The 20,570-nt window shown below is 42.1% G+C and overlaps 1 protein-coding gene across 6 annotated transcripts in view; it reads right to left on the bottom strand.

The window, feature by feature from the left end:
* The window catches only part of plxnb3 (plexin B3), a 110,284-nt gene that overhangs the window by 34,091 nt on the left and 55,623 nt on the right, over positions 1-20,570 (bottom strand). For all 6 annotated transcript variants that reach the window (XR_016115986.1, XR_016115987.1, XM_089004347.1 and 3 more), the window contains exons 18-27: positions 18,657-18,833; positions 18,413-18,578; positions 18,210-18,341; positions 17,865-17,969; positions 17,617-17,778; positions 16,007-16,158; positions 13,639-13,739; positions 13,335-13,552; positions 12,363-12,541; positions 12,218-12,284 (exon numbers count right to left, since the gene is read on the bottom strand). Coding sequence is in view for 4 of the 6 variants with exons in the window: in XM_089004347.1 (XP_088860473.1) it covers positions 12,218-12,284; positions 12,363-12,541; positions 13,335-13,552; positions 13,639-13,739; positions 16,007-16,158; positions 17,617-17,778; positions 17,865-17,969; positions 18,210-18,341; positions 18,413-18,578; positions 18,657-18,833 (1,459 nt within the window). In the remaining 2 variants the exon portion in view is untranslated. The remainder of the gene's footprint in view (positions 1-12,217; positions 12,285-12,362; positions 12,542-13,334; positions 13,553-13,638; positions 13,740-16,006; positions 16,159-17,616; positions 17,779-17,864; positions 17,970-18,209; positions 18,342-18,412; positions 18,579-18,656; positions 18,834-20,570) is intronic.

Raw genomic sequence — 20,570 nt, 5'->3', positions numbered from 1 at the left:
TGGAAGCACACGACCGAACAGCAGCAGAGGTTAAGTTACCAACAGTTCCATAATCCATCAACAACCATCAAAAAGGTAAATAAAACTTCATTTTACAGCACAGTTTATTTCTTTAATTACAGTCCTCATGAAATGCACCTCTCTTTCCAAACAGCAATTCCCTTTGACCTTCGACCTCCAATGTAAATAAAGTGACTTTATGATACAATGCAGTGTATTGCTTTCATTACAATACAATAGCACATTTATTATACATAGAATAAGTTATGCTGTGTGTAGTTTTTTAGGCTTATTTAGTTGAAAAGTATATTTTTGGAAACCCGGGAACGGATTATTCCCATTTTAATGGTTTCCTATGGGATTTTTTTTTTTTTGAGAAACACACTTTTCGCCTTACACACTCTGTCTGGGAACCAATTAAGTTCGTAAGTTGAGGTCTCACTGTAGTTTTATTGACCTTTGTGATGTCGTTGATGGCTTGATGGAATGGATAGCTTTTTGAATAAAGTGTCTCGAGGAGCTCTGGGTTGTACATCTTAGAAGTTGTGATAATTCAACAGCAACAGATGCAGGCAGACACACTAGAAACTTCATTAATAGCTGGTTCACTTGCTTGTATGTTATCTTCAAATTGTGTGGTGAGGAACCAATTATGTTTGTGGAAGTGCGGGTTATTTGTGGAGCCTGATTGATGGGATATTTAAACCTTGTATACACTCTGCCTTTGAACTATCAATAAAGTTGAAACAAGTCAAAATGTCAATGTTTTCTATCCGTTTTCTCACCATTTCACTTTTGTTTTTTTTTCACTTTTGTTTTTTTGTTTCAAGCCTGTCGTCTCCCTTTTGTGTGTGTGTGTGTGTGTTTCTGTAACCCCTCCCCCCTCTCACAGCTGCGTGTGTCCCCTCCCTCCTCTACCATGGATCTTGACAAATCACGTGAGGCTTTAACTGAAGACTGGGGGCGAGGAATAGAGGGAAAAAAGACAGCTGCCATTTCAGGAGCTCTCAGAACCGGCTCGTTCGCAACGACACATCACTCATTGTGGCGATCCGTGTATTTCCCGAAAACTAGTTCATATGGCAAGATTCTTGATAGAGTGTTTATGCACATTAGTAAACATATTACGTTATTTCATGTTTAGATTAAGTAAACATATGTTTTTGCCCACTCAACTCATTTGCCAATTTCATTCTTACCGGCGAGAAATTCCTTTAATGTGCACTGCTGTCAATGACTTTAATGTGCACTGCAACCAATTCATAATAATAATGATAATAATTCGCATATAAATCTTAACAGTTTATCTTGCACTTTTTGTCGTAACTACAACTTACTTTTGAACTGACAAATGTCATCACTGTACGCAAAGGCAGCCAGAAGATAAATTAGCATCCGCATGCTGTCTTAATAAACGTTGGATTTCCTCCATTGCATCTCCAACATTGAATACTTTCAATTCAATCAAGCCTAATTGTAACAATTCGTTGCTCGCTAGATGGTTGAGAAATATGTGCAATAAAAACTGTCATGCATTACAATAAATGCCACACATTATGCTTTTGGAAAACAAAACTATTCTCAATATGGACTTTGTCATTGATCCCAAATAATCAGGTGGGTGTGCCAACTCTAGTTCTGCAGGTGCATCCCACCAGCCATTGCGGCCTCTCCTTTGTTGGATGTCCTATGACAACTGAAGCAGAGATTAAACTTTGTTTCCAAAAACACCAAGAATGCAAATTCGGTTCGGATGATACTCCGGATGAAAATCACAGGATGGGTGGATGCAAATTGTGCACCCTACAGTTCACCAATTCATCCTGCAATTGGAACAATTTCTCAACCATCATCCCAGCTCTGTTTGCGAATTGTTACTTTACACATCATCTGCACAAAAAGCGTAATGAAAAAGGTTCAGTCATCAAATTTTGCAACTCCATCTTTTCCTTTTGAAATTATTTTCTCTGCTCAGAAACTAATAAAGGTGCATCCGATCAAATTTAATGTATCGTTTTTATGAGTCAAATCATCTGCTCTTTGATTTCAGGGGATGACAACTGTCAGGTCAAAACCAGTGTAATGATCAGGTCACAATCATTATCTTAATAAATCTATAACTTTCCTTCTATGAAATGTCCAACAATATCAACTGGTGAATCTCTGTAAGGACTTAATCACCAGCAAATTTAGTTACATTTACCTTGCCAATTCCATCCAATTCAAGATAAATGTTCCTGTTATTCAGCCCAATTTACTGACCATTTTATTTACTTTTTCCAATTGAACCGTCGTTTACGAGCCAGCAGGGCCTCCGAATTTTCTCTGGGTCTTTTAAACCCCTCTTTGAAGCTCTGTGCTGACAAAAACCCTTGATAAGAGGCATCGTAAATAACTCTGGCTTGTTTCAAATGGCTTGAACAAGCTGTGTACAGAACATGGTTCAGCTCTGTTTGACAAACTAAACTCATAATTTTATAAAGTCACTCTTTGATTCTGTCATTTTATACAATTTCCATTTCATTTCGCATGTGCCCAAATCAGGATTTCAAAATGATTTGTCTTACATGGAAAAGGGCATGTAGCTTCAAAAGAGTGAATTAATCATAATCATTTATCATTGAATCTAGCACCATCTATCTTGCTGATTTCAGTTCAATTTGAGATAAACATCCTTATTTCCTCAATTGAACCGTGATAGAGGAAAAACTTGAGCAAAAACATACACGATTGTTATCCTAAGGATAGAATAGAATAGCCGTTGGAGAAAAAGCAGCGGCTCCAACTTCAATCTGAGACCCGCCCAACACTGAGTTGCTCGTAACCGATTGGACGGGAAAGGTCGACTTGTTCGCAACTGATTGGACAACAGATCGCCACTCTGTATGTTTAAAAACTTGTCAGAGCGGGAGCTCGGTCTCTTTTGCTCTTTTGTTCTTTTTGCTCGTGTGCTCATGTCTTCGTCCCACCGAGACGAGAAGTGCCTTCTCTGTCTCATTAGAATAAAGTAGTTTTTTGTTCACCATCTATTGTACTTGCTGATATTTTTATCAAGTGAACTCCAGACAATGCGCGAACCAGGAAAGACAAACGAAGTTTTAACCGGACATTAATTGGTGCCAAGAAACCCGTGCCAAGTCAACCTGCCTTTGCGTGAGGACTACAACCTGGGTGACCCAATCGAGGCGAGACGGGAACTAAAGAAGCTCCTGGTGGTTGACCCGTTTTATGATTTTTGACGGGAGGCGCGCATTGAGAGGCGCGTCAAACCTGCTCTTTGATTGGCTTCGACCTACGGAAGAAACGAAGATTTTTTTCGTTCTTCACTGAAGCCTGCTCGTGCAATCCTCCGCGCGAGAGACGGAAAGAATCACAACTTTCTGGTGGCGTTGTGGCTCCTCGCGTTCTGGCTGAAGGACTACACGGCAGCATTCAAAAGTTCACTAAGTAGCGCGCTAGCTAGCAGCCATTGTTTGAATGCATTGTGAGACCTCTTCTTGGCCAGAGACGGTCTCTTCCACTTGACTCACGTACGGACCGGTGTGAAGCGATTTTCGTTAGGCAAGGTGGCCAAATGAGAATACGTATGCCGGTGGAGGAGTGCATATTAATGTGCACGAAATATCCACACGCCGAATTGTGAATCGGAAGTTTTCCAGCGAAAGAATATTGTTCACAAGGTGGTGATAGCTGGGATTCAGTTTGTGTGGTGGACCGCTTTTATTCTGAAGAGCGGAAGTGTTTTAGGGCAGCTGCTATAGTACTGAGTCGAGAGGAAAGAAATAAGATCAAAAATACATTCTTAACTTGGTTTGTCTATGCTAGCATAGTGGCACAGAGAAAGTTCTTTGTCTCGGAGAGAAAAAAGGGTGGGGGCGAAGTCATTTGAGCCGTTGGTTGGTGTGTGTGTGTGTGCGTGTGTGCGTAAGAGCATTCCTTGTGTGTGTGCGTGAACGCGCATCCTGGCTGAGGATTGGCGCGAATCACGCCTTTTGTTCTTGGGTTTGAATCAACATCGCGAGGTGTGCTTCCTTTCTGGTGATGGTTAAAGAAGGAATTTGTTGTTGCAATCGTGAAAATGGGTGCTATTTTTTCTAAAAAGACCCCAATTCATAGGGACGTAGAGTTTATGTCCAAAAAGTTCCCAGGTAGCGAACTTTATTGCAAGAAGTGGATGGACTGTAGTACGTTCTCTGGTGCATTGCAACTACAGCCTTTGATGGAAATCATGTTTCGATTGAAACTTCAGGAAGCATCCGCGATGAAAAAATCTCTTGGAAAGATACGTGCCGAGATAATTGCCTGCGAAGCTTGGATTGCGCAAGCAAAAATCAGAGAGAGAGAAATGGAAGCCAAACGGATGAAAAAAGAGGAGAAAGCGACAGTTGCAATGTCTTCCAAAGTGGGCTCTGACGATGAAACTGTGGCTTCGTCTGTTGCACGTCCCAATGAAAAGTTGGTGGAAAATGGAGAGCAGCCATTGTTTCAATCCCCAGAGCTCCCCCACGGGAGGCGAGGAGGAGGGGCGGGGGGCGGCTGCGCCGCCAAACAGGCGCCACGACCCCCCTCCTACCACTCCTTCTCTTCCCCCTCCTCCGCAGGGCTGAAGAAAGGGGAGGACGCCATTTGTTCAACCCCTGTGGGGCGGGTGGGCCCCCCTGGGTGGGCCCCCCCGGTGATGACTCCAAATGTCTGTTGGGCAGACCAGCAGAATGGAGCGCTTATGACCCCTACTGGAGGAATACGAGGATTGCAACCTGATATTAAAAATCAGATTGCTGCTGATTGTGTCTCTTCGCGTACGAGGAGCAAAGCAAATTGTTCTGGACAATTGTATCCGTTTGAAGAGTTGAATGGAATTGAAATGAATAATGGAAGCGACTGTGACGTTTTGCCACTCATTCAGGTAGCAAATCCTAATTCTTCAAGCATACATGATCAAACTATCTTGGTTTATCGGCCATGGGGCGACAGTGATGTTGCAGAGGCGTGTAAAGGACTAGGTGATGTTGTTGAAAATGCAGAAAGTTGGACTGAGAATTTTGAGGAATTATGTGCTTCTAATCAGTTGAATGGACAAGAAACACTTAAGGTTCTCAGGAGATGCTTGGGACACCATTGGAATCGGGTGAAAGGTGACTTTACTGGGAAAACATCGATGGGAACAAATATGACGTACGAGGAAGCAACAACCCAACGAAGATTGGTTTGTGAAAACATCCGAACATTATGGAAAAAAACACCAAACTTTGGCTTGATTCAGAATTGTAGACAGTTACGTGGGGAAGATATTAACATTTTTCGGGGACGCTTGGAAAATGTTTTTCGAAACCACTGCTGTATTCCTGAATCTGCTGATGAGAATTCCATATATGTCAACCAATTCAAGCAAACATTTTTGCAGAATTTGACGCCGGAAATTGGAGATTTCATTCGCAAACATTATGTCCAACACCGGACTGGAAGGTTGGTTGATCTCATGGAGTGGGCAATACACGCCCAAGAAGTGGTGAGAAAAAAGTGGGGAAATGGTGCAGATTCGCCGATGGAACATGTGATGGCATCTACCATGGGTAACATAATGGAGAACGTGTTATACCAGGATCGGATGAAGAGACGGATGCCGCACAATGATCGATGCTACAATTGTGGCAGTGTAGGGCATATTGCTCCCCACTGCAAGAAGAAACCTATACCGAAAAGGAAACATGGGAAATCTTACAGACCTCCACCATATAATACGCGATATGGTGAAGGACATAAAACAAAACATTCAGATTGACGTGAGGAACCCCATTTCAACACTGATGACAACAATCACAACAGTGAGAAATGGGAATCAATAAAACCAGTTGAAATCTTGGATTTGACTAATGTGTTTGCCTTAACCTTACCGGAAAACGAAAAACCTTATTATTGGCTAAAAATCGGGAAAAAGGATGTCAAATTTCTTTGCGATAGTGGTGCATGCAGATCAGTGTTAAGAGACACCATTCCAGGTGTCACTCCGAGTCGACAACAAATTTCTGTGGTATCTGCAGATGGGAAAGTGACATTGTTACCGATTTCCAAACCAATAAAAATTTTAGATGAGGGACTAACTCCATACAAGGTCACTATGGTCTTGAGTGGAGAGTGTCCTATAAATTTGTTGGGGAGAGACCTGTTACAAAAATTGCAAATAGCTTTAATACCAACAGAAGAAGGGTATAAACCCAAAAAAGTGAATTTTCTGGAGTCCTTCGTAGTTGACGCTATGGGGGACCCAGTAAAGGTCGATTCACTAGAATTATCACTGATGGCCACTTTAGGGGCGGAGGACTTTCCAGACGTCCCTGCCACCCTTTGGTCATCGGGAAAAACTGATGTGGGCTTACTTAAAACAGCGAAACCAGTTGAAGTATTGCCTAAAACTACTTATCGACCAAGACTTAAACAATATCCATTAAAACAGGACGCTATTATTGGCATCACCCCTGTAATACGGGATATGGTGAAAGCTGGTATTTTGATTGAAGACCCAACTTGTGAATGTAATACACCGATATTTCCTGTTAAAAAAGTGGAATCTGGAGTTTGGAGAATGGTGCATGATTTACGACAGGTAAATAAATCCATACAATCACGTGCTCCGTGTGTGCCAGACCCGCACACATTATTGAACAGTTTAAAACCTGACAAAAAATGGTTTACAGTGATTGATTTGAGCAATGCCTTTTTCTCCATTCCGTTACACAAAAATTCACGTCATTGGTTCGGATTTACATTTAATGGGAAAAAATATACATATACAAGATTACCACAAGGGTTTACAGATAGTCCTACAATTTTTTCACAGGAAATGTCTTCGTGCATTGCTGATTTTAAACATCCTGAATCTTCTCAGATTCTTTTGTATGTTGACGACATCTTAATTGCTTCACCGACTAAAGATGAGAACAAGACTGTATCAATAGCTTTGTTCCAATATTTAGCGAATACAGGTAACAAAGCTTCTTTGGATAAATTGCAGTTCTGTCAACAAGAAGTAGTTTTCTTAGGATATCTTTTGTCAAGAAAGGGAAGAGAGTTGACAACTAAGAGAAAACAGACAATTTTGCAGGTTCCTCGACCTAAGACGAAAAAACAGATGATGACGTTTTTGGGACTGTGCAATTATTGCAGAACTTGGATTCCGCATTATGCACAAGTTACCCAACCATTATTGACACTTATATACCAAGACGAAATGGCACTGAAAGACTCTATTCAGTGGACCGAAGAGGGCAGTAAAGCATTTACAGAATTAAAAAATTTGATAGCAAACACTAGCGTCTTAGCTTTACCTGACTATGACAAACCTTTTGTTCAAACAGTTGACTGCAAAGACAAATACATGACTTCAGTCCTGTTACAAAAGCATGGACAAAAGCTGAGACCAGTTGCATTCTATTCTAAAAGACTGGATCCAGTAGCTGCAGCTCTTCCAGCATGTGTTAGAGCAGTGTGTGCCGCAGCGTTGGCAGTTCAGTCGTCAGCTGAACTAGTACTTTTTCATCCCACAACGCTGATGGTACCACACTCAGTTGACTTATTGATTACAGGCACAAAAATGACCTTCTTGTCACCAGCACGACATTTGTCTATCATGACAACCCTGCTGGAACAACCACATATAACTGTTGAGAGGTGCAATAGCATTAACCCAGCGACACTTATACCTCTACCTGTGGACGGAGAACCACATTCATGCGTTGACAGAATAAATGAGAACTGCAAACCACGACCAGACTTAAAAGACATACCTTTACCTGACAGCATCTACCTGTACGTTGATGGCTCTGCGTCTAGGTCAGACGCAGGGGCTAACAGGGTAGGCTATGCTGTTGTGACCGATGTTGAAATTGTTGCTGATGGCTCATTACCAAACACGTATTCAGCACAAGCAGCAGAAATTGTTGCATTGACTGAAGCGTGTAAATGGGCGGAAGGGAGAACGGTGACGATTTTTACGGACAGTCAATATGCGTTTTCCACACTTCACTGCTTTGCAGCTCAGTGGAACCGCAGAGGAATGACTACATCGAACGGAAAATCTGTCGAACATGCAGATTTATTGAGAGGCTTATTGAAAGCTATCCTCCTTCCAAAAAGTGTAGCTGTATGCAAATGTGCAGCGCACACGAGAGCTAAAGACAGAATTAGCTCAGGCAATGCGAGAGCGGACACAGCAGCCAAGAACGCCGCTCAGACTACTTTCAATTTGGTCAATCAAGAAATGCGTGAATTAGTGCCTACACAAGTTTTAAAGGACATGCAAGCGTTAGCTACAAAGTCTGAAAAAGATTTGTGGCTTGCCGATGGTGCTAAGCTCGTTGATGAGTTGTATAAAATAGACAACAAACCATGTTTACCAAGAAACATGTTCCCTATGGTGGCTCGATTGAGCCATGGTAGTTCACATATATCAACAGGGGGCATGGTGTTTATAGCAGGGAAAGTATTCCATTTAAGCAGAGGTTTCAATTCGTATGCAAAAAACTTTTGTCGGAGTTGTTTGATTTGCTGTAAACACAATCCACAAGGTAACATGCGACCAAAAAGAGGAACATTTCCACAAGGGTCACACCCCTTTGAAGTGGTCCACATGGATTTCATTGAACTAAGCACAAGTAATTCTTATAAATACTGTTTGGTGTTAATTGATTCATTCACCAAATGGGTGGAAATTGTGCCTTCAAAGAAATCCGATGCATTATCCGTTGCAAAAGCATTATGCAAACATATTATTCCAGAACATGGCATACCAAGAATAATTTGGAGTGATAATGGACCACATTTTGTTAATGACGTAATCACCAAAATTTCTGAACATTTAGGTATTAAATTAAAAAACCACTGTGCATATCATCCACAGAGTGCAGGATTGGTTGAAAGAACGAATGGCACAATAAAAAATCGACTCAGAAAAACCATGGAGGCAACAGGCAAACCTTGGCCTGAATGTCTGTTTTTGGTTAAATTATATATGAGAATAACACCCACTAATAATGGCTTAACGCCTTTTGAGATCTTGCATGGCAGACCTTTCATCCTCCCATTATGGGAAGGTGTGCCCTGGCAAGAAAATTAATCAGATCCAGGTGCTTTGTTGGCAAAATGGTTGTGTGAAATGTTGTACAACAACAAAGAGGTCCACAGCATGTGTACTGCCGCAGTCCTGTGTTCCCTTTGCAGGAACAGAGAGGCTGCTGGGCTCCCCGAAGGCGCTGATCAAGGTCTGCACCAAAGTCGGAGGGGCCATTCACCGTGCTGATAACCACGCCAACTGCCATCAAAATCGCCGAGAGGTCCACCTGGGTGCATCAAAGCCACTGCAAAATCGTTCACCAACCAGATCCGGAGCAGGTGGAAGAGAGACGGAGCCAAACCACTCAATAGCCATGGGTTTGGTCCACATCATCTTGCTGTATGAATTAGTGGAGGCAATCCAGATGACGCACGTAAAGCCTCCCATTCCATCAGCCTGCCAGACTCCACCATTGCAACCAACGATGACAGAAAAGTGCCCTAGCATGGCACATCCTGTAGCCTGCTTGCCACTACAAGATGCAGGAATCATCTCATTTCCTCTTAACATCCTCATGAACGAAGCACGACAAACGGGAAGTGATTACCCTCATGGTTCTTGGTACGCTCGTATCAAGTCAGGGAAGACTTGGACCACTGGTTGGGACTCCGTTGTGGTCCATTCTGAGCCCAAAACAAAATGGGTTCAAAATAGCTGTGCCCAAGAAGCAAAACGAATTGTCAGAAAGATAACTCAAGGGAACTGGTTAGGAACTGGAACTGGCACAATGACAGATATCCAACTCGTTATCGTAACCCACAAGGTTGCGAGATGCATGGACTTGAGACTCTGTCCTGATTTTCGTGAACATCACACTGGTTTTCCTGTAACTATATGCATGTTGTCATCTTTGACAACACCAGTCGTGACATCGCCTTTCCAGCGCAAACCACACATCAAACCGACAGCCTGGATGGAAACACCTGACAAAAAAGCCCAAAATTCAGATGTCATGGACGCATTATATCAACCATTTGCAGGAGAAAAACATGACTGGAATCCGTTGTTATCAAACACGTGGTATCGTTATGCTACATTAATTGCTAAACAAAATAGGAAAAGTAATTGCTTTGTTTGTTCTTTTATGCCACATTCTGTAACGCAACAAAGAGTGCATTCAAAGGTATTTGGAGATAAAATGGCTCGAGCTGCGTATATGTTAATATCTTCGCATAAACCTGATCAACATTTTCCAGTTCTTCGCAATGCTTCGAGAGGAGAGATTGTTCCAAGTTTGGATACCATTTTGGAAACTGAAAATCAGGTTATGACCGAGAGCGGATTGAGATTACCAGTATGCGTTGCAATGTACGGTACAGGTCAAAATCTAGGTTTTATAGATGAGAATAGATGTTTATACGTGCTACCGTTAAACACCAATGTCACTATTTTACCTGTATCTTCACATCTTTGGTGGTTATGTGGTTGGAAAGTATATTCTTTTATTCCTCCGAAAGCCTACGGTATGTGCGCACCTGTTACTGTGACTGACAATACTTTCATCGTTACCAGTCGTCCAGCACACCATCATGTGAAAAGAAGAGTGTCGTTTAAGCCCCACGATTCGATCTGGGGAACTGATGTTCCAGAACAATTCAAACACCATAGCACAGGAAGTAAGGTAATGTTAGCTCTTTTTCCACAAATTGGAGTAGCTAAAAACATGCTACGAATTGAAACAATTGACTACAGGTTTCAAGTGTTTGTAAACGCCAGTTTGGAAGTAGATGAAATGCAAAACACTGAAATTGCAGCAATTAGACAAATGGTGCTGCAAAATAGAATGGTTTTGGACCTTTTGACAGCGCCACAAGGGGGCGTCTGTGCTATGGTGGGTGATACTTGTTGTACGTACATACCCGAAGAAGCGAATTCCATAAACATGACTGATGCTCTGTCTGTTGTCAGGGATCTCAGAGATGCCATGGCCAAAGATCACCGGCCTGATCAACCGTGGATCTTTGACGGGCTCTTGGTATAAGACTTTGCTCAGAATGTTTATCCCATTCGCAATTGTGATTGTACTTATTTTCTTAGTCATTGGTTGTATTATTCCATGCTTAAGAACAATGCTAATGAATATGATAACTAATTCCCAGGTGAATTACGCAAAGGTTTTGTATCAACAAATGCGTGAAGGGGACCCAGTGTTGTAGCTAGGGATAGTACACCATGGCCAGAGAGTGGTTGCTCCAAAGAACAAAAGCAAAAAAAGAAAACGGAGAGCCGAGAAGGAGTTTTCCTCATTAAAAACCCTCAAAAATGGAGAGGTTATATATCACAGCAGCAAAATTGTGATAGAGGTTTTTCGCCTTCTCCATGGTAAGTTAAATAATATTAGACGTTGGATAGATGAGATTAGAATGGTTCCCTGTGCAATTAGTATGACGTGCATGCATGAAATCTTTTGGAAATGTATGAACTGATGTTTAAATGTACAACAGGAGGGAATGATAGAGTGTTTATGCACATTAGTAAACATATTACGTTATTTCATGTTTAGATTAAGTAAACATATGTTTTTTCATGTTTAGCTTAGTATATATTATGAATTGTGCACGTTTAATTTCAGTCTAATTTAGTTAAATAAAACTATCAGTCTTATTAGTTCAATAGCCGTTGGAGAAAAAGCAGCGGCTCCAACTTCAATCTGAGACCCGCCCAACACTGAGTTGCTCGTAACCGATTGGACGGGAAAGGTCGACTTGTTCGCAACTGATTGGACAACAGATCGCCACTCTGTATGTTTAAAAACTTGTCAGAGCGGGAGCTCGGTCTCTTTTGCTCTTTTGTTCTTTTTGCTCGTGTGCTCATGTCTTCGTCCCACCGAGACGAGAAGTGCCTTCTCTGTCTCATTAGAATAAAGTAGTTTTTTGTTCACCATCTATTGTACTTGCTGATATTTTTATCAAGTGAACTCCAGACAATGCGCGAACCAGGAAAGACAAACGAAGTTTTAACCGGACAATTCTATTATCGCGCATTTAAGGTTCGGAAGGCGAAAAGTTAATGAGCTAAAGCGTTCATAAGCCGAGTTATCACTGTGCAGTACACGCGGGTGTCACAGATTGACAAATGAAACACTGTGAGGGACAGACAGGAACGAACCTTTAAAAAGGAGTAGAGACATATAGACATCCAGTTGGTCAACATCTTCTCCACCACTGTTTCTGTCCTGAAACATCAAACAAAGGCAGAAATACTAAAAACCTCTTCCACTTGATGTTCCCCTCATCTGAAATAGTTAACGTACCTTCGCAGCATGAGTTTAGCATTCTTAGCAACATACTGCTGAACCAAATCCTGCAGTAGACACTTCATGACCTCAGTGAAATACTCCAGCTTTTCATGCAGCACCATGGTCAGGAGACTGGCCACATAGCCACGATCCCGCTGGGAGAAGCCCTGCTGAGCCTCCAGGGTGTGAATGAACTGCAAGACAGACAGGATCTGGTTGTCACGGCCACAGTGGCCCGTCAATCTGGCACATTGGAATGGGAAATATGACGTAGAACGGCATTCCCAATTTTTTTTGGGTTTTGTTTTTTCTTGTTTGGGTGCCAATAAAGCGCTGGCCATGGCCTTCGGCAATGTTTTTCCCTTCCACAAGGGGGCAGCATTTCCCTTTTGTCCATGTTAGCGCTTTGTTCCAGCTTCAGCTTTAGTTAAAGCGCTATATAAACCAATATGTAGATATTTTGGGCTATTTGGCTGGCTAGCTATTAGCTGTCTAGTTGGCTGGCTGTAAGCTGTCGAGCTGTTGGCTATCTGGCTATCCATTTGTCATTTATTTGATATCCATTAGCTATCCATTATCTAGCTGGCTAGCTATTAACTGTCTAGCTGGCTGGCTGTAAGCTGTCTAGCTGTTGGCTATCTGGCTATCCATTCGCTATTATTTGCTATCCATTAGCTAGCTAGCTAGCTGTCTAGTTGACTGGCTGTAAGATGTCTAGCTGGCTAGCTGTTGGCTATCTGGCTATCTATTAGCTATATATTTGCTATGCATTAGCTAAAAACTTTCTATCTATTTGAGTTACTTCCGGGTTGTGTGAACGCTGGCGCGTGTGGCTGCCGCTGCGCACCCTCAGAAAAACTTATCCCTGTGACTGTAAAGTGACATTGAGAGTTTTGAAAGGCGCTTAAAAATGAAATGTATTATTATTATTATTATTATTATTATTATTATTATTATTATTATTATTATTATTATTGTCCCACCCACCCTTGTGAGAAAGGGTCTAATGTTGAGCAGATTGTTGAGTTGTTGAAGGCCCTGCTCTACTGTGTGCCTTCTGGACTCTGGTAGGTCCAGATGGCGGCTGAGTGGCGCCACCTGGTGGCCGGGGAAGAAAACTCTCTCTACGTAGGTGTGATAGTCCAGCAGAGGGAGACCCGGTCCTCCCACGTCGCTGCTCAAGTCCGTCATTTCTGTCATCAGGTCTAAAAAGGCGCATTGGGAAGACTTTTAAAGCAAACATTGTGCTCATTTTGACGAAAATTACATTATTTTTTTTGCTTTTGTTGACCTGTAAACTCCTTCCGACATTGATCACCCACATTGATCTCCAATGTTTCCAACTGCAACAAAACCTTTTTGTAGTCTCTCAGGGCTTGTTTGCTCTTTCTCCTAAATTCAAAAAAACATTCTTGAAGAAGAAGACCTTTAAAATCCCCACAATGGGGAAATTTGCAATCCACAGCAGCAAAGTTGAAAGGGGGTTGAAAAGGGAAAAAAAAAAAAAAACAAATACCTCAGCTCACGAACTTAATTGGTTCCCAGAAAGTGTGTGTGAGGTGAAAAGTTCGTCTTCCGAACATTTATTTCCCATAAGAAACAATTAAAATGAGAATAATCTGTTCCCAGGTCCCCATAAAACATACTTTTCTACTAAATAAGCTTTAAAACTACACACAGTATACCTTATTTTATGTATAATAAATGTGCTATTGTATTGTAATTAAATAAATAAACTGTACTGTATAATTAAGTCCTTTTATTTACCTTTGCGATGGTAGTTGATGCTTGATGCAATGGAGTGGGGGAAGGGGGAAGGAAGTTAATGTTTGGCAGGAGAATCACCATTCATAAGGACTGTCTGTTTTGCTTACTAAAAACCTCTTCTTGTTATGTATTCGCTATCCATTTGCTATCTCGCTGGCTCGCTATTTATCCAGCTATCTATCTATTAGCTAGCTTGCTAACTTTCTAGCTATGTATTTGTTATCTATTTGCCATCTATTTGCAATCTATTTGCGATCTAGCTGGCTGGCTATCTATCTAGCTAGCTATGTAATAGCTAGCTCGCTAGCTTTCTATCTATTTGAGTTACTTTCGGATTGAGTGAACACAGGCACGTGTGGCTGCCGCTGCTCACCCACAGAAAAACATATCCTGTGACTGTAAAGTGACCTTGACAGTTTTGAAAGGCCCTTAGAAATGAAATGTATTATTATTATTATTATTATTATTATTAGTAGCAGTAGTAGTAGTAGTAGTAGTAGTAGTAGTAGTAGTAGTAGTAGTAGTAGTAGTAGTAGTAGTAGGAGTAATAGTAGTAGTAGTATAGCTTCCTTGTTCTTAAGGATGGTAGCAATGGTCGACTTAGCGTAATGGTACTGGGACGCTAAGTCACACAAACGCACACCTCATTGGTGTTTTTTTGATGATCTCCTTCTTCTGCTTGACCGGCATTTTTTATGTCTTCTTCGGTTTAACACTAGCCTGTGGTGGGGTCTTTTTCGCTCCCATAATACCACTCGAGAACAAACCACGTCCGCACTCAAAGAAAAGGGGTGACGAAAACTAGTCAGCCACTGTGGCGTTGTTCGACCGTGTGATTTAGTGTTCGTCCGCCGAAAACTACTTTGTCAGCCGAGACTATATGCCTGCAAATTTAGTGTTCGTGAGGCGAAAAGTTCATGAGCTGAAGCATTCGTCAGCAGAGGTATCACTGTATTGCATGCATAAAAATGTTTCAGAACTGTATAACTGCTTCAAGGAGAACCAACATCACTTTTTTATTTCCTAACTGACATCAGAAAAACGTTTTATAGCATCTAAAATACCCAAAACACGCAGTATGATATTTTAGTCAACTGCAAAACACCAATAAAAATGACTTAAAGTGTGCTGAAACTGCAAAATAATGAAACCGGAAGTGGCCAGTTTCAGAAAGTCCCGCCCCCATGTTCGTGGTGTCACCCCAAGACGGCTTGCCGTGCTGGAGAATCAAAACAATGGCTTCAGATTCGGAGAATATGCTTTCTTGTTACTCATCCAGTTCTGAATATGATTCAAATAGTTTTGAAGAGGAAAGCATACATGTTTGCAATTGACTAAAGAATTTATTCCGTGCCATTTTGAGGTATCTGGGGCCGGGAAATGTAGCACCAAAAAGAGGCAGAAGATGGTGACAAAGCTCCATGCAAGGAATTAATCAGCCCGTGGAAACGAGCTGATTAATTCCTTACACGGAGCTTTGTCACCATCTTCTGCCTCTTTTTGGTGCTACACGAAGTTTTCAGACCAAACGAAGTCCAGCAAAATGCATTGACGTGATGGAAGGACTGCTACAATGTGTTCTTTTTTCGGTCAGGGGCGTTCCTTCAGTGACGTAACGTGAGGACTCGTCACCAACTCAAAAACAAGACTTCCGGAATATTCAACGCGAGTCTTAAAATGTAAAATATAGCTATATGCGGTGGATTCTTTGTGAAATATGCTCAGTAGAAGTCATTTGAAGCGATTTTACAAATTATGGACACCACTTGTCTGGAGACGTCGGTTGTCCTTTAAATATGTTTGAGACAGAATTGCACACAGTGCAAAAGTATAAAAAATATAAGACACTCAATAGACTAAATCCTATTTTCTGGAGTGTAACAAAGACAAACCTATACATGAGGATGACGATGAGCACTGATAGGATGATGATAATGGCTCCAGTGCCTAAACCAATCTGAGCAGCCAAAGGGATGAGAGGCAATTGAGAGTCGCTGTCGTATTGCACCGTTCCCAAGTCCACCTGCAGGTTACCCATCACCACCTGTGACAGTCACACTGGGTTTTAAAATTGGCATGCCATTTTGATAGAGATTAGAGAGAATACAAGTTATCATATTTTAAAGTTTCATGCTGTTGTATGCTTAGTTGGCCGAACACAAGGCCCACAATGGAAGCACAGAAAATCTGGGGTCACTTTGATGTGAACAGAACCAGCCTGTTCTGTTAAACTGTCATCCTCAGGTTAGAAATATAGCCTTGGGTGGAATTTAGGACTTGGGAAACTCCTTCACCGGAATCAGAATCAAAATAATCTTTATTGCCAAGTATGTAATAATAATAATAATAATAATAATAATAATAATAATAATAATAATAATAATAATAAAAAGAGTACAAGGAGTGTGAGAAGGAGACAGCAACAATACAAACAAGAGCAATGAAAGAACAAGCACAACAGGAACACCATAAATCAGCCATCACAGACCACTGCAAAACAGAAAACCACATCATAGACTGGGAGAAGGCCAGAGTCATCCACACCGAAGAAAGCAAACATTAGCGCTGGATCAGGACACGGTCTGTGAAAAAGGATTGTGTGATCAAAGAACTCCTTGCTATTGTGCCATTAAAGACAACCTGTGGCATTGATGTCAAGAAACAATGTGTCTTCACAGATGAATCTGAGTTGGAGATGATCGATCTTAGTGAGGAAGACCGACTGAAATAATAATAATAATACGTCTGTGTAAGCTCCCAGTCGTACAGGAATGGTCCATCGATGAAAAGGTTTCTTCAGCCGTTATCTGTACTTCTTTGAAGGTGTCGGACGTTTCGCTTCTTATCCAAGAAACTTAGTCAGCAAACTAAAGTCTTACTGGTAGTTTAGGCCCTATATACATCCCTACTGTCCAGACATGTCATTGTCGTCATTGCGGAGGGCCCAGTCGGCTTTTTCACACCCTTGTTTTGATTCTTGCAGTGTGCAAGTCCTTAAAAGTGGCTAGGGCGGTGCCAATCATTTTTTTCCGCAGTCCTAACTGTCCGTTGAAGTCGGATTTTGTCCAATTTTGTGGCATCCCCGAACCAAACGGTGATGGAAGAACACAGGATGGATTTGATGACAGCCATGTAGAAATGTCGAAAGTGCCTCCTGTGGCAGGCCATGCTCCTTTAGCAGCCTCAGGAAGATCTCATTAGCCAGGTTACAAATCTATCAGTTCATGGACAGGCTACCCATTAAAATGTCTACGTTCTGCTGTTTTATGGATGTTGGTGCTCGGGACGTACATTGGCATGGTATTCAAATCAAGAAGACCGTGTTTTATTAATGTATCACTTCAATTTGCATATACACTCTATATATAGCTTGGCAGAGGGCTGCATAGTTTGGTCGTCGGTCATGAATAGATGTGTGCGCCCTCTGCTGGCAGTAAAAGACAATTCCTGTGTTCCAGCCTTTGCTCTGACACATTTAAGCAGTGCACTTCCAAAAACTAACCTGAAGGCGGGGTAGATGGCTGCTGTCAGACACACTCATTGGCTGGACTGCAGGTGGCTCACAATACAGGTGAGTGCTGTCCAGCGTCTTCAGTTCACACTCCTTGTCTCCAAGACGAGCCGACACTTCCTGTCTGGTCATGGCTCGCATTAGGCCCTCGCCCTGGTGGTCGCGATAAAAAGGTCCATTTTAAGAAAGGCTGTGACACAAGTGATGATATGTTTCCATAACAACAGACATTTGATCACCTCCACAGCAATCACGCCGCCAACCTTGAAGTGGTAAGGGGCATCCAGAGCTTCACGGTTGAGTGGGAAGAGGCGTGGATTGGGATAGTAGATAAAGCTCTTGCCCTAAAAGACGGAGACGACAAAGGCTTGAGACCAACGAGAAGATGAAGTATTAGTCGTAGAAGGTGAAGTATTAGTAGCGGTAGTCGTATTTTAAATGGCTAATGAACATTGGTTAAATGGGTCTAAAGGTTTGTCGCTAACTACACTGGCTAGGTCATTTTTATGTTGAGCCACATGGAACATTTTCAAGCATGACTTGAAGTGAATGGCCAAGTTTTTCCACGGGTTCAGGCAACGTACCTTGATGCTTTTGTAATGGACATGGACATTGTCCATTTGAAACCAGACGCTTTCTACTTTGACCTCGGGGGAGATCGACGGGGTAAGGCAGGTCATTTGATTGGAAGAAAAGACAGAGCAGCGCTCAGACACCTGAGAAACAAGACAGGTGGAAAATCAGATGACAGTGTACGCTTTGTGTAACAGACTGCTGTCTCCCTCACCATTGCCGCGGTGACGTTGAAGATCAACCGGTGCTTGGTGCCAAGAAGAGACAAACGTCTTCTCCGGATCACCGTCTGGACGTCCAAGGGCTCCACCCGCGCAGACATGATTGGTCGTTGCACCACATCTAAGTTTCGGCCACTCACCACAATGACACGCCCCCCTCTGAGACCGCAAAGTGACAAGCATCAGTCCACAGGAACCACGACCGGACTGGTCTGGTCTGAATCTGTTGGGTCTTACGCGTAGAAGCTCTCTGCCGGCATGGCCTCGGTGATTACCGGGTCATCCACATAACGGAAGGTGACGTTAGGAACGGAACGCTCAGCCTCGCTGAAGAACACCCGTATTGGAAATATACCCGTTTGATTGGCGGAGAGAGTCTGACAGACCAGCAAATTGTCATTGACCTGCTCCACCCTGAGGACGTGCGACAGGCAAGGAAACAATGGAAGAATTGAGACATTGTTTCGGCCGCCAGAAACAAAATCAGCTTCAAAAAGCTATGTGAAACGTCAATCACTTGTATTGATTCAAAGTCGTTTAGTTGTTGTTAACTCATTCACAGCCAGACATGTGCAAAAATGAGTCCACTCCAGTGCCAGGGTTATTGTCATTGTGACTCGAATTCTAGGAGACGCAAAATATTGAGTTTCAGGAGTACATAATAGTTCAATTCAGCGTTGGAAACCTTGGACTCTCTTATTTCACCAGAAAAAAATAGTTGATTCCTAAATGTCTGGAGTTGTATGAGCTTGAAATAAGGGTGGCTGTCCAAAATACAATGCAATACATACATATTGGTGTATATGGTGCTTTAACAACAGCTGAAGCTGGAACAAAACACTAACATAGACAAAAGGCAAATTCTGCCCCCTTGTGGAAGTGAAAAAAACATTGCCAGACTGCTGGCCAGCGTTTTATCAGCACCCAAACAAGAAAAAACAAAACCCAAACAAATTTGGGAATGGCGCTCAACGTCATATTTTCAATTCCCAAATAAATTTGGGGATTACAATGAATAAGTTAAGTTGGCTTTCAGCAGAAAAAAAAGAGTTAATTCCTAAATTATATGGGTCTGGAGTTATCTGCACTTGGAATGGGGGCGGCTGTACAAAATCCAATCTGATTTATATTGTGCTTTATCAACAGCTGAAGCTGGAACAAAGCGCTAACATGGACACATTTCGTGAATGGCAGTGATTGAGTCAAGAGTGGACTTGAAAACAAGAAGCAAGACTAAAAAAGACAACCGACGCCACCAGACAAGTTGTGTCCATAATGTGTAAAATCACTTCAAATGACTTCTACTGAGCGTATTTTACAAAGATTTCACGGAATATAGCTATATTTTACGTTTTAAGACTCACGTCTGGAACGTCCCTGTACGAGAAACACACACACACACAATGCATTTTGGGTACTTTGTTTGGTCTGAAAACTTTGGTTGATCCGTGTTGATGGCGAAATTAGAAAGAAAACACATAAATAAAGAGATGATGAATCGTTGTGTGTTGCACCAAGACTACTATTTGATACTAGTTGACACAAATTTCCAGCAGACAAATCAGCCCATTTCCAACGGAGCTCGCGCGCCGCGCCGTCTTGTGAATTTTCTGGGACGCTACATTGGAGTCCTGACGGCTCTACTTGCAAACATTTATGCTGTCCTCTTCAGGACTATTTGAATCATATTCATAACTGGATGAGTGACAAGAAAGCATCTTTTTCCGAACCTGAAGCCATTGTTTTGATTCTAGAGCAAGGCAAGACGTCCTGGCGTGACGTCACGAACAAGGGGGCGGGACCTTCTGAAACTCGGCATCTCCGAGGTCATTTTGAAGTAGTTTTGGGGGACTTTAACTCATTTTTATTGGTGTTTTGATGACTAAAAATATCAGACTGCGTATTTTAGATGCTATAAAAGTTTTTCTGATGTCAGTTAGGAAGAAAAAAAATGGTGTCGGTTGTCCTTTAAGTAGAAGTAGAGGTAAGTCTAGTACACTTCGAAACTCGGGACCGGCCTCACTACTCACAAGGACATTTACACAGCTCACCTCACCCATTACAAGGACTCTATCACATGCGCAAAATCACAATGGTATTCTGGACTGATTGACTTGAACACTGGAAATGCACAGACTCTCTTTTCCCTGC

The sequence above is a fragment of the Hippocampus bargibanti genome, linkage group LG01 (assembly GCF_051943395.1).
Source record: "Hippocampus bargibanti isolate YZ-2025 linkage group LG01, ASM5194339v1, whole genome shotgun sequence".
NCBI classification, from domain to species: domain Eukaryota; kingdom Metazoa; phylum Chordata; class Actinopteri; order Syngnathiformes; family Syngnathidae; genus Hippocampus; species Hippocampus bargibanti.
Note: the sequence above shows the minus strand (reverse complement) of the source record. Positions and strands in the feature narration are given on the sequence as shown.